This window comes from Vicugna pacos, chromosome 3 (assembly GCF_048564905.1).
Source record: "Vicugna pacos chromosome 3, VicPac4, whole genome shotgun sequence".
NCBI classification, from domain to species: Eukaryota; Metazoa; Chordata; class Mammalia; order Artiodactyla; family Camelidae; genus Vicugna; species Vicugna pacos.
Window position 1 is genome coordinate 72,899,443 of NC_132989.1, and position 14,448 is coordinate 72,913,890.

At 34.7% G+C, this 14,448-nt stretch overlaps 1 protein-coding gene across 3 annotated transcripts in view; it reads right to left on the minus strand.

The window, feature by feature from the left end:
* TNPO1 (transportin 1) overlaps window positions 1–14,448 on the minus strand; it is an 85,802-nt gene that overhangs the window by 23,414 nt on the left and 47,940 nt on the right. For all 3 annotated transcript variants that reach the window (XM_072958536.1, XM_006197568.4, XM_006197567.4), the window contains exons 8-12: window positions 13,986–14,108; window positions 11,910–12,028; window positions 6,752–6,812; window positions 5,810–5,978; window positions 552–704 (exon numbers count right to left, since the gene is read on the minus strand). In XM_072958536.1, coding sequence (XP_072814637.1) covers window positions 552–704; window positions 5,810–5,978; window positions 6,752–6,812; window positions 11,910–12,028; window positions 13,986–14,108 — 625 coding nt within the window. The remainder of the gene's footprint in view (window positions 1–551; window positions 705–5,809; window positions 5,979–6,751; window positions 6,813–11,909; window positions 12,029–13,985; window positions 14,109–14,448) is intronic.

The following is a 14,448-nucleotide window of genomic DNA, read 5'->3' on the forward strand; positions in this document are numbered from 1 at the left end:
TGTTCCAAAACTATTTAAAAAATAACTGAAATGAGAGCCAACTTAAGTATCTTTCAGTAGGGTTAGGATAGCTCATTTTACTTCTGCTACAGAAATACCTATAAAATGCTTCAATTTCTTACAGTTGTTTACAGCTAGGGCAGAACAATAATCCTTTATAAAGGATAATGGCACTCTTGACTTGGGTTTCTTACACTTACCCACAGGACAGTTATTTTTCTAGCAACAGGGATGGTTCTAACATCAGAATCTCCTCATTCTGTTCCCTTTATTACCATAAAGGCATTTGCAAAACATCTGGCTAGGGTTATACATAAGCCTATAGTTGTTTAATAATTAATCAGCTCAAAGTAAAAGCTTACCCTACGATGGCTTTTAGATTCAAATATCCTTTTTAAAGTTAATGTGGACCATAGTCTTATCTACCCCACATTAGCAACACAAGGGAGCAAAGTATGTGAATTTAAGACTGAATAGTTTTTGCTTAAGGAGTAACAATTCCTTAGAACAGCCTAGTCACATTCAGCACCTATTGAGGATTTCAGACTTACCTTCAGCAATTGCTCCTAAAACCAAGATGCCTGATTCTTTAACAACCCATTCATGATGAAAAAGTAATTCTTTCAAAAGGGGCAAAATATGTGGCAAAAGCTCATCACGATACACATTTGCAAGAACATCGAGGGCAGCGGCAGAACATTTTCCTAAAGAAATATTTAATTCAAAATTATTGTATCAACCTCTATTATCATTTAGTTATATATATCTATGTAGAAATATACAGACAGATGAACTTGTTGTATGTACAACACTGTATTTTTACCTCTACAGAGTTTCAAAGAACTGAATTAAATAGGATAGGTAGTCTGTCACAGGAATATTTCTGACAAGAATACATTTTTATGACCAAGAATCAGCAAACTAATTATGAAGATATTTTACTCTATACATGACTGTCATACTAGAATTAATTTGTCTACAAAGAAAAATTAAAACAAATACCGTCCCACTCAATGGAACACTTCTAGAATATGATGTTCACTGCTACAATCTTGCAGGGAAAATGTGTACATTATTCCTGTTTAATATTTCTAGTGGCAGGTTATTCAGAATCAAGTGTGTAGTGATTTAGCTGGAGGTCAGGCAAATAAATTGGAATAAAAATCACTGGCACTGGGGACTGTCTAACTATCCAGTGTGCATAGCGGCTAAGAGTCCAGAACATTATGGAAAGCACAAGAGACTTTTTATCAAAGAGGTGCTGAATAAGGTGAGGAATGAGCTCAGGGAGGTATGGAATCATGCCTAAAATATGCTGGAAAACATTCTTAACAAAGGAACTATAAACAATGGGACTATTTATCAGTCCAAATTTCACATAACATAATAAGAACAAAAAAAAATGAAAAAACATAATTAAGTATCTAAATTTCTTCCAGTGTGAACTAGCCGTAATAAATGATTGATCACAAACAATTAGATGAAAAAATCCTCTTTAAAAAAAGCTGTTATGTTGGCCAGAAGTAACCTTACTCATCAACAAGGGTCTCAGTTACCCTGTATGGTAGATCCATCTAAATGAGTATTATATAGACATGAAATGAAATCTTTTTATGTACTGATACAGAATGAATTGTATGATACATGGAAAAGAATCATCAGAGTACACATAATCTGATTTCACTTTTGGAAGATCGGTCTTCTCTCCAAAAAAGAAGATATATAGGCGTACCTCAGCTACTGCAGGTTTAGTTCTAGAGGACCGCAATACAGCGAGTCAACTGTATTGGTTTCCTAGTGCATGTAGAAGTCATGTCCACACTACACTGTAGTTTCTTAAATATGCAACAACTTTGTGTCTAAAAAAACCCATGTACGTATCTATCTTAATTAAAAAATACTTATTGCTAAAAAGTGCTAACCATTATCTGAGCCTTCTAAAAGTTGTAATATTTTTGCTGGTAGAGAGTCTTGCCTTGATGTTGATGGCTGCTGATTGGTCAGGCTGGTGGTTGCTGAAGGCTAGGATGGCTGTGGAAATTTCTTAAAATAAAACAAGGTTTGTTACATCAATTGACTTGTCTTTTCATGAACGATTTGTCTGTAGCATACAATGATAGCATTTTTACCAAGTAGAACTTCTTTTAAAGCTGGAGTCAATCTTCTCCATGAAGGCTCGCCACTGCTTTATCGACTAGGTTTACTAATATTCTAAATCCTTTGTTGTAATTTCGACAGTCTTTGCAGCATCTTCACCAGGAGTAGCTTCCATCTCAAGAACCACTTTCTTTGCTTATCCATAAGAAGCAACTCCTCATCCGTTAAAGTTTTATTATGAGATCGCAGCAATTCAGTCACATCTTCAGGCTCCACTTCTTATTCTAGTTCTCTTGCTATTTCTACCACATCTGCAGTTACCTTTTCCACTGAAGTTCTGAAACCTCTTAGAGAAGAATCACTTCTTCCAAACTCCTGTTAAGTGGATATTTTGACCTTTACTCATAAATCACAAATGTTATTTATTAACGGCATCTACAATGGTGAATCCTTTTCAGGTTTTTAATTTACTTTGATTAATCAGAGGAATCACTATCTCTGGCAGCTATGAGCCTTACAAAATTTATTTCTTAAATAATAAGACTTGAAAGTTGAAATCTTTTTTTCCGAGCAGTAGGTCTGAACAGTAGGCTTAAAATATCCAGTTAACCATGTCATAAACAGACGTGCTGTCATCTCGGTTTTCTTGTCCCACTGATAGAACATGAGCAGAGTAGATTTAGCATAATTTTTAAGGGCTCTAGGGTTTTCAGTATGGTAGATGAGCACTGGCTTCAACTTAGCCACAAGCTACACAACCCCTAACAAGACTAAGTCTGCCCTCTGAAGCCAGGCATTGACTTCTATTCTTTAGCCACGAAAGTCTCAAATGCCATCTTCTTCTAATAGCATGCTGTTCTGTCTACAATAAGAATCTGTTGTTTAGTGTAGCCACATTCATTAATTTTCTTGGCTAGGTCTTCTGGATAACTTGCTGCAGGCTTCTTCATCAGTATTTGCTGCTTCACCTTGCATTTTTATGTTACGGAGACGTGAAGGTTTTTTCCTTAAACCTTGTGAACCAACGTTTTCTTCTGCAGCTTCCTTACGTCTCTCAAGTTTTCACAGAATTGGAGAGTTATTAGCGCTTTGCTCTGGATTAGGCTTTGGCATAAGGGAATGTTGTGGCTGGTTTGATATTCTATCCAAACCACAAGAACTTTCTCCTTATCAGCAATAATGCTGTTCTGCTTTTGTATCATTCATGGGTTCACCAGAGTAGCATTTTAAATTTCCTTCAAGAACTTTTCCTTCACAATCACAACCTGGCTAAATGGCATAAGAGGCCCAGCTTTAGGCCTAACTTAGCTTTCAACATGTCTTCCTTACTAAGCTTAATCATTTCTAACTTCTGATTTCAAACAAGAGATGCGTGACTATTTCTTTCACTTGAACACTTGGAGGCCATTAAAGGGCTATTAATTGGTCTAATTTTAATACTGTTTTGTCTCAGAGAATAGGGAAGCCTGAGGAGAGGGAGAGAGATGGGGAATGGCTGGTGGGTGGAGCAGTCAGAACACATAGCATTTATCAATTAAGTTCACCATCTTGTATGAGTGTGGTTCATGGAATCCCAAAACAATTATAATAAATAGTAACATCAAAGACCACTGATCACAGGTTATCACCATGACAAATATAATAATGAAAAAGTTTGAAATATTCCAAGAATTACTAAAATGTGACAGAGACACAAACTGAGTAAATGCTATTGAAAAATAGTGCCAACAGACCTGACTGATGCAGGGTTGCTACAAACCTTCACTTTATGAAAAATGCAGTTATCTGTGAAGTGCAGGAAAGTGAAGTACAATAAAATAAGGTATGCTTGTACATGTGTTTTTCTCTATGTGCACAGGAAAACTTCAGGAAGGACATAAAGAAGGGTGGGCTGTAAAAAGGAAATGTTTCCCCCCCCATTCAAGATACAGATTTACTTTTGCAGTTATCTACATTAAATCTTAATGCATCCTCCCCCCAGTCTTAAAGTAGGGATACGCTGGGAGGTAACCTGTGATAGTAGTGAAGATCTCGGGTTCTCTTGTGTAAGATCTGGATTCAAAACTATGTCCCATCAAAACTAGCTATGCTAACCTTGGACAAATTCCTCTTTTGGCAGTATCTTTACCTACCTAAGGGGGTTGGAAAGATTAAATGTGATATGCATGCAAAGTTCTTGGCCCAGGGCTGGGCACATTTGTCACTTTAAGGAACATTAGTAACAGGAAATTAAATGGGAGCGGAGGAATCACCATTATTCCAAATAAGTTATAAAGTTCAGGCTGATGATTCATGCCCTTAACTGCTCCATCAGTTACTAGAAATCCTAACCTTCTAAATTACATGGTGGTTCTTGATTGGGGGTGATTTTGTTTCTCAGGGAACATTTGGCAATTTCTGGAGACACCGCTGATTACTACAACCGTGTATGTGCATGGGAGCACTACTGTCATCTCCTAAGCAGAAGTCAGGGATGCTGTTCAACATCCTATAATGCACAAGACAACCCCACAACCAAGTATCATGTAGCCCCAAATGTCAACTGTGCCATGAATTACAGCAGTGAAGATTAAAAACCAGCAAGAAGCAAAAACAAAACACAGGTGTCTAGGTTCCTTCCCAGAGTTATTTAATTAGTATGTGGCCCCGAATCCAGGCTTAACATATGATGTGGATTTGCAGCTAAGGTTGAAAACTAACAGAGATTTAAAAAGTGTACTTTGTAAGTTTGACTATGACGAACCAATTTATATTATTCTAGAAATATCCACGATAACCAGCCAATTCTCATGCAAATTATCACAAAAATAAGGTTGTTAGGAAAACAGGAAAAGCTGTGGCCAATGTTCTTATTTCATAGTATCAAACAAAACATATAGCCTTTTGAGGAATGACAGGGTGACTTAAGAAGTCTTTTTAAGGAATATAGTGAAGATTAAACATAAGAACAGATCCATCAGGAAAACGCAAAACAAAATCAGAATAAGGCATCACGTCACATCCAGAATGGCTATAATAGAAAAAAGATACATAACAAGTATTGGCAAACATGTGGAGAAACTGGAGATCTAAGACACTGCTGGTGGGAAAGTAAATGGTGGAGCCACTTTAGAAAACAGCTGGCCTGGCAGTATCTCAAAAGGTTAAGTAGAAAGTTACCATATGACCCAGAAATTCCACTCGGTTTATACCTAAGAGAACTGAAAACATAAACCCACACATAAAACTTTACATAATGTTCAGTCTCACTACTCACAATAGCCAAAAGGGGAAACAAAATGCCTGTCAACTTATGAATGGATAAGTGAGATGTAGTATAACCATACAATGGGTTACTTTTCTGTAATAAAAAGAATGAAGTATTGCTACTTGCTACAAAGTGGATAAACTTCGAAAACATACTAAGTGAAAGAAGCCAGTCACAAAGGACCACCTTTTGTATGTATTCCATTTATAGGAAATGTCCAGAATAGTCCACAGAGGCAGAATATAGACTGATAGCTGCTTAGGGCTGGGGGACTGGAAGAAAATGTTTCAAATTTCCTATGGTGATGGTTGCACAACTCTCTGAATACACTAAAAAACCACTAAATTGTATCCTTTTGCATGGTTTATGAATTGTATGATATGGTTTCAATGTATGGCATTTTAGTTATTTCTCAGTGAAAGTGTTATCAAAGCAGGAGACTGTGCTTCTCCCTCTCTGACTTACTTAGATTCCAGTCAGAAATTGTATCATCATCATCGATTTCATCGTCATCGTCATCTTCCTCTTCAATTCCATCTTCATCATGCTGCTGAGCGACTGTCCTTGATCGATGAAAACGTGGCCTTATATCCTGTTCACTGTCAGGAATTGTCTCATCTTCTTCAACATCGCCCTTTTTTTTTTTAAAGGAAAATTATGGTTATATTCATTGTAAACTAATAATACGTAAACAAGTAAAAGACTGAGAATATCCAGAGATGGGGTTATGTATGATTCTGAAGTACAGTTGACTCTTGAGCAACAATTGGGTTTGAACTGCACTGGTCCACTTGTATGCAGATTTTTTTCTTCTCCCCAGTGAAAAAGTATTATAGTACCACATGATCCATGGTTGGCTGAATCTGCAGATAGGGAACCATGGACATGGAGGGCTAACTGCAAAGTTACATGAGGATTTCTGACTGTGCTGAAGGTTGGTGCCCCTAAAACCTCGTTGTTCAAGGGTTAGCTGTACACCTCTTCATTAAGAACCACTTCTCTGTGCAGAAGAGAGTTCTTTGTTAAGGGGAGAATAGGCTATCACATAACCCATGTTAGAGAGCAGGCACTCTCAATCACATTATACTGTCTCCCACCAGTTGGTATAATCTGGACTACTTGAATCAAATTCAGATCATATTTTAGATGTTTTAAAATAAACTCTAAATAATTCAAATCAGTAAATTCATGCTAATTCTACTAGTGTCACCACCTAGTTCCAACTAAGAATCTATTACCACCCAAATGCATTATATTTGCTTTTATCTTTGAACTCTGTGGCATATTACATAACAGAAAGCCTATTTATATAGGAACTACTTTAAATAAATGTTCTATTAGTCAAATTCAAAGATCTATTAAGTCAATGAAAATAATCTTCCCTTTTCATCATGAAAGTTTTCTTACCTTTAGTAGGATAATATCTATATCTGAGTACTTCATGCCATTCACTAACACAGGAATCAACCTACAAAGAAATGAATTCATGAAACAAAGATCTAAAGATCTCAACAGAATTATTAAGAAGTCTTAACTTCATGAATACTAATTAATACCAATGAAACAACTACCACTGCTAATACTGCCTTATAGCATATTCTATGTCTATCCTTCTCCAATGATGAGTACTCTTACTACGTATCTTAGGCCTTTTACATACTCATGCATGGGATCCACCAGATGGCAACTTACTGGGGATAAGAGAGCTTGTCAGTGCTTAGAAATAAAAACGGTAAAAAAATTTTTTTTTGCAATTTCTCCCCTAAGAATTTATCCCAATTGGTAGGGGGTGGGGGTACAGCTCAGTGGAAGAGTGTATGCTTGGCATGTATGAAGTCCCAGGTTCAATTCTTAGTATCTCTATTAAAAAGAAAATTATCCCAAATATATGAACAAATATTTCCAATTTTTAAAGATTGATGTTCCTTGTTTCAAGAACAAAAACAACGGAAATAATCCAAATGTCCACCATTCAGGGCTTGGTTAAAAATAAATTACAGTGAAGTAAAACACATAAAGCACATTTCCATTTGAGTTAAAAATGAGATTACCCACGTAATTACCTGTATACACAGACTATATAGAAAGCCTATACAATAAACTGCTATCTTTGGAGAGGTGAATGAGTAGGCTACAAAGGGACAAAATTCATCGTTTTGTTTCTAAATGGTGTGACATTTTTACAATGAGCTTACATTCAGTTTCTGCATTCATTTTAATTGTTTAAAATATAAAAAAAAAAAGTAAATCAAAAGGAGTTTATCCAAAAGAAATAATGCAAAACGGGAAAAAGAACTCTATGGGCAAGGTTATTATAGCCTGATAAAAAGTCTGGAAACTTATATTTTAATTTCTTAAGAAATTAAGAACTCAAATTTCCAATAAGAAAATAGTTAAATAAATCAGAATACCATATCCAGTCTGAAGTATTTATGTAGTTACCATGTAAACATGGGAATTGCAGGTATACTAAAATGTTTATGATGACTAGTTAAAAAATATGTATCAAAACATATTAACTAAAGGTTAACATACTAACTTCAGTTCCTCTTGTAGCTATGATAGGTTTCTTAAGCTTTGATTTGCTTGCTTACTGCCTCATCACACACTCTTAAATGAGTCTACTGATGATAAATGGTGTAAGAATATTTTGGAAACATGTAACAATGTCTACAGTCCTCTGCTTCCAAATTTTACCTTTAATTATTCTGGGTATTCATGAGTGCCAGATGTGGGCTTATGAATAAGCACCATCCTTATAACCCTGTGAGAAATGAATTATGATCCCTATTTTACAGATGAATAAAATAAGGCTCAGAGAGGTTACATTGTTTCCACAAGGTCATGAATTTTCAGTGAATTTCCTTTCTGTACTCTAGATAAAAAAATCTCTCTCCACATGTCTTTAGTCTTTGTTGAGGGCTTACTTCAAACGGTTACATGGTTATTTAACATCCATTAAATAAATATGTATGAAATCAATTTTGAGTACAGCTCTACTATCAATGAGGTAATTTTGCAAATTATTAACCAAAGGAATACCAATGATAAAAAGGAAGCAGTAAGATTTAAAAATTGTAAAAAAAAAAAAAAAAAAAAAAAAGTGGGCCACCCAAACTTTTATGTTCAAAGTCCTTCTACATTCTACAATAGATTAACAGTAGTAATTTAACATTATAGCTAGTGTATCATAACTAGGTAAAATTTATAATGCACAGAACCATACTTTGTAAGCTTCAAGCATTTCATAGGAGAACCAAGTCTATTTGGATCATCAAGTATTAAATCATTTTAAATCATTTATGATCTTTGTCAATAATTTCAGGAAAATGATGAAGATGGATGGCAGACTATAAAATACCGAAGAGTTAACATGAAGTGAGGTAACAAAGTAAAGACAGCAAGCCCCCATTTATTCTTTGAATCTTTTTAAGATGAAAGAAACTGCAGCAAGTTAAAAAGTTACAGAGAAAGAGGCAATAGAAAGGGAAAAGTTGAAAGAGAGAATTTATCTGTCTGAGGGAGAGAGATCCCTAAGGATAAGAAAAAAAATCATGCTATCTAAGACCATAAATAGAAAGACTGGTTAGGAAATAAACAATTCACATGAAAATTCACCTGTTAAGTTCTGGGGCAAAATGAAGGGTCACCTGTTTTCCCTACAAAGCAGAATTGCTCAAAATGCATGAAGAGAACTTCAGAAGAGTGATAAAGATCTGAAACAGCTGTCCCGGTGAAGGGAAGAGAAAAGCTATCTAGAACAGGAAAAAATAGCAGACAGTATCAAGAGTCCACTTGACATTGAACACCATGGACTTCTAAAGGTATCAATTCTTTTGGCAGTATAACTTTTCCCATCAGTATTTAAGAGACAGCAAAGACAGCTCAATTAATCCGGAGCCGGGGTAGAGGGTGGGGTTATGGTAGGTGGAGTCAGTACTGTTGGATCGGGATGTCAGCACCAGACTGACAAGAGTAAAAAGTTGTGCAGGGAATAAGGAACTGATAAAGCTGCACAGGTAAGAAAACAAGGTAGGAAAGTGAGACATGGGAGTTAATTGTGACTGTGGCAATATGGCATGTGTTTGATGAATTCCAATCATACAAAGCAGACCATTATTTTTGAACAGGTCTAATTGTTAAGAAGCTTTTTCCTGAAGCCTCATGTACCCATGAAAGAAGAGAAGAGAATTTTAATGCAACATCAAGAAAAGGCAATGATGTTCACACCAACAATGAATGTTTACTGAGTACTTAAACACATGCTGGGCATTGCGTTAGTTGTTTTACATGAATTAATCCATAAATTTAAGTCCCAGGAGATATTAATGTACAAGAATAAAGGTGGGAAAAAGCCAAAATAATTCTGGGGGAAAAAATGAAGACCTGCTCTACCAGCTAACAAAATATATTAAATGTTCAATAATCAAAAGAATACAGTACTGGTAAAAAAAAAAAAAAAAAAAAAAAAAAAAAAAAAAAAAAAAAAAAAAACTTATGGCCCAGAAACAGATAAAAGAATTTAATCCTGTCCTTTGTTACATGAACGCTTTTTATGTGAATTCGTTTTAGTAAGAGAGATCTCATCACATTAACAATTTTGATTCTTCAGCAAACATTTTTTTTGCTCATACAAAACAAGAATCTGGTTGACAGAGTTGGGAAAAGCAAGTTCTTTTATCGTGTTTTTAATCTTAGGATCAGACTGATAGTGATATTTTCCCATCTACACAATGCATCATTTCAACTAAAAATAAAAGCAGTCTTGTTTTATCTGAAAATGGTTCCCAAACCAGTGGTTTGGAATACACATCAATCAAATCCAGTTACGACCAGACTGGGTGGTCTAATGTCTGCACACAGCACAACAGGTGGGAAGTGCTGATCTTTTTAGCCTGCTACCAAGTTCTTGCTTGCTTTAAAAACGTTTAGATTTTATTAGTGTAGTGAAAGAGATCACCTAGCTATAACTGCTCTGATCATCTACTAATATTATAGCTTAGGCTTTCATTAATAAAATATCTTCAGTTTTTATAAGAATTAATGTCTGTTTATATGACTTTAAGAATTATATGGTCCTATACTAAGAAACAAGCATATCATAAAAGTGGCACCACAAATTAGAGAGAAAAGAAGAACTAACACATGGATTTCCTAAGGAGGGAAATCCATCTAGCCCATCACCTTCCATTTAACTACCAAATAAATTCTAGATTGACTGGAATATAATATAATATAGGTGGAAATGCTTTCTTGGAGGGAAAAAAACTGGAAAAGAAAAAAGAACTAAATCTGACTACATGAAAATAAGAATATCCAAGTAATCTAATATCTGAAAAAAAACACAACTCCACTAATACTATAACATAGTAAAACAAATGGTTTTGTTGTTTGCTTATCCAGATGGCTAAGATTAGAGAAATTACAATTAATTTGCATGGCAAAAGTTGTGACAGGATGGGACACTGCAGGCACAGTGTATACTGGCTTATAACTTTGTTAAAGAAAAATGTGGAATATTTAGATGAACCTTTAAAATGCTTAGACACTTGGCCTTAGTAAAAAATCACTTCTAGGAATTCTACTTGAAAGAAACCACTACTTATGGACAAAGAAAGATGCTCACTCCAGGATTATATATGAGTTTTAAAAAAGGGGGGCAAACAACTAAATATTTAACAACAGAACAGTTACATATATACATACATACACTATGTGCACCATGATGGAAAAGTACTCAAAGTTTAAAGACTAATGGCATGGAGGAAAGCATACAACACACAACAGCTGAAAAGAGCAAGCCACAAAATAGTATAACCAAAATGTTAACACTAACCATAGCTAGATACCATGTACACACTACCAAATAATTCTTCTCCAAACACCCTGAATATATGACCATTGGCATATGGTACTCATCAGAAAAAAAATATTAAAAGACAACACATCAAAAATACTAGCGATAATTACTCAGGGTGGTAGAAATCCAGGAGATTTTAAGTTTTCTACATTTGAATTTTCTTCTATGAGCTGTATTACTTTATTTTTAAAAGAAAGTGAGCATTACTTTTAGAAGTAACTGATTTTAATAAATCAAATCAATACGTTGTACATCTAAAACTAATACAATGTTCTACATCAGTTTGTTTACCTCAAAAAACTGGAAAAAGTATATTAAAAAAGTAACTGATTCAACAGCATCCACGGGGTTAAAAACAGGCTTAACAGGTTAACCAAAAATCTCACAGCATCACAACTGGTGGGAAATCCTTTTAGAGGGGGAAAAAAAAATCCATGAGATTCTATAGTCAAACTACAAGGATTATTTTAAAAAATTGTGCCATCGATTACCCAAAATTAATTATAATTTACAAAAGTCACATTGAAGTAATTAAAAAAAAAGTGCTTAAAAAAAAATCTCTCAACTTATACCATCAGTAAAATTAAATCTGACTTCTTTAGAACTTCACTACCTGATAGCTGAAGATGCAACCTAAAAATATAAAAATGAGGAATCACTGCTAAATTTATTAACAAGGTAGCATTCATAAGAAGGAACACTTACTTGGGAAGATGTCTTACGAGTACATCTTTGCATATTGGTTGCTCAGCCAAAGTAAGCCAAAATTCGCAGGCTTCTAAAGCCACATTTTCATCTTGATCTTGGGTCCTCTGCAGCATGTACTGTAAACAAAGGGAGGTTAGTATTAATCAGTTTAAATTATACAATTAAAATAAACCTAACCCAATTTCAGCAAGTCAATGGTCCTTTGCTATGGCCTTGCACTCACTTTACAGTGGTTCTCAGCCTAGGCTTTGGAATTTAAAAAAAGCTGCCTACTCAATTCTACAATGCAGTCAAATTTAAGAATCACTGCTTTAGAACACTAACTACTGTAAAGTGTCCAATTGATGTTTATCTGCTTCTGTACTAAAGGTCTATTTTGTTTCATAAACCACCGAGATTTTTAAAAGGTATTAATACTCAAACATTAAGTCTTAGAAACATAAAAAAAACTCCATGAAATCTTTCATAAAATGGACAATCTTTATATAACATAACTCAAGTTGTCTCTTTTAATTACAATCAACCCTTGAACTATGTGGAAGTTGGGATGCCAATCCTCCAAGCAGTAAAAATTCACATATAACTTACAGTCAACTTTCTTGGATCCTACAGTACTGTAGTACGTATTTAGTGTAAGAAATCTGTACATAAGTAGACCCTTGTAGTCCAAATCTGTGTTGTTTAAAGGTCAATTGTAGATAATTTCATATAAAGACATTTATATATTACACAATTAAAAAAACTTTTTTTTAATTTGGAAATAAATAGTGACATTTCTTTGTCAACCTGAATTTGTAGTTGCCAACAAAATAGATTTATCATGTTCTTTGAACATACCAAGACAAATTCACTCTTGGCTGAAAAAACATCTGATTCCCAAATCTATCCAAATCTACCCCTCTTTAAAAAACCTTACATACAAAACCAAAATAACCATAATCAAAGGCACTGATTCTCAATATACCTGGGACTGAAACTGGGACGAACAGATGAATTCTTCAAACCTATTCTACTCATATACATCCTCTGTTTGAAAGAAACATCCCAAATGACAAAATATGGCAACCCAACAGTTGTGATAGGCCAACCCCTATAACATTCCACATCATGTCCTATTACTATGCTGAATACTGCTCAAGAAAGAATTGTAGTCTTATAAATTAGGCTCTCCGTGGCAAATGATAAAATGTCTCTTTTCTGGTTAACTCTAAACTCTCACTAAACTTTCAACCAATCCCCTCTGATTCTTCTAAACACTTCAGGGAGAACAGGCTCACTAGAGAAAATGCCATTTATTCTCTTCTTAAGTTGCTACATAGCCTTATGTCTACAACTCTTTCCTAATGCTTTAGAAAAGGAGTTGCTGCACATCACAGGTACCAGCCTTAGATCCTAGATGCCATCCTTTAAGTACAACTATATTCAGTAATATGAAAATTAGGTGGTACAGTTTGACTCTAGCAACGAATATTGCCCAACAAATTACTTTGTCCTAGTAATAATTATATCTTATTATGTATTCCTTCCTTTAATTATGGCTGAACTGTGATCAAAGTAATTAGAATTTCCTAGTAAAATTATTTTAACCACACAGGGGCTGAAAAAGAGCCTTTAAAAATCTAAATGGTTTGCTAGAACTCACTATAATGGTTATGTATTTTCTACTCAGAAAACTCAGTTACCATAAATCAAAAGATGATCAGATCAATTTGCCAGTAATGGGTAGAAAACAAACTCACAACTGCCACAGTTTTGTAGCCTAATCCATATCTAATAAATACAAATAATCTAAATATTTCCTAGTTACACTGGTTAAAAGCTATCTACTCTTTTAAATAACTTCCCCCTCTATAACATCTTAAATCTCAAGAAAGAAAAATCACCATAAAGGTAATTTATGACTTTCAGATAATCATAACTTTTTTACAGTCCCCCCACAAATGTGAAAAATGTGTTAAATAAACTGGAAAACTGGTTTCACATTACACACATTGTGCCCAAGATTTCTCTTGTTGTTGGGGGAGGGGGAGGTAGGGGGTGGGGACAAGAAAGCCTTTAAATTGCCTGTATTACCTCAACAATATTGTGCATGTGAGGAAGCAGGCGATCCATTCGAACTTCAAGCAGCATCACAAGTGCCCGGCACACATTTTTCCGGACCTCTGGTTCTTCATCACCAGCCAATGCAAACAGATTCTATTGCACAAGAAACATTTTTTCCTAGTTAAGTATTCCAATACATTAGAAAGGTTTACACATAATAACCAGTAATCTCCAAGTTGGTAACATTTAAAGAAACTGTAAGGAAATATACTACAAATAAATACTGATGAATTAATTGGCCTGTAACATCAGGTTATAAAATAGGACAAATATACGATAATAAACACCAAAAATTATGATTTTGGTAAATCATCTAAAGCCATTCTTTTTTTTTTTCAAAGAAAAAAAATGGAAAATTTTATTCAAGCCGAATTGAGGATTATAAACCCAGGAATAGCATCTCTGAAAGCTCTGAGAACTGTTCAACCCATTA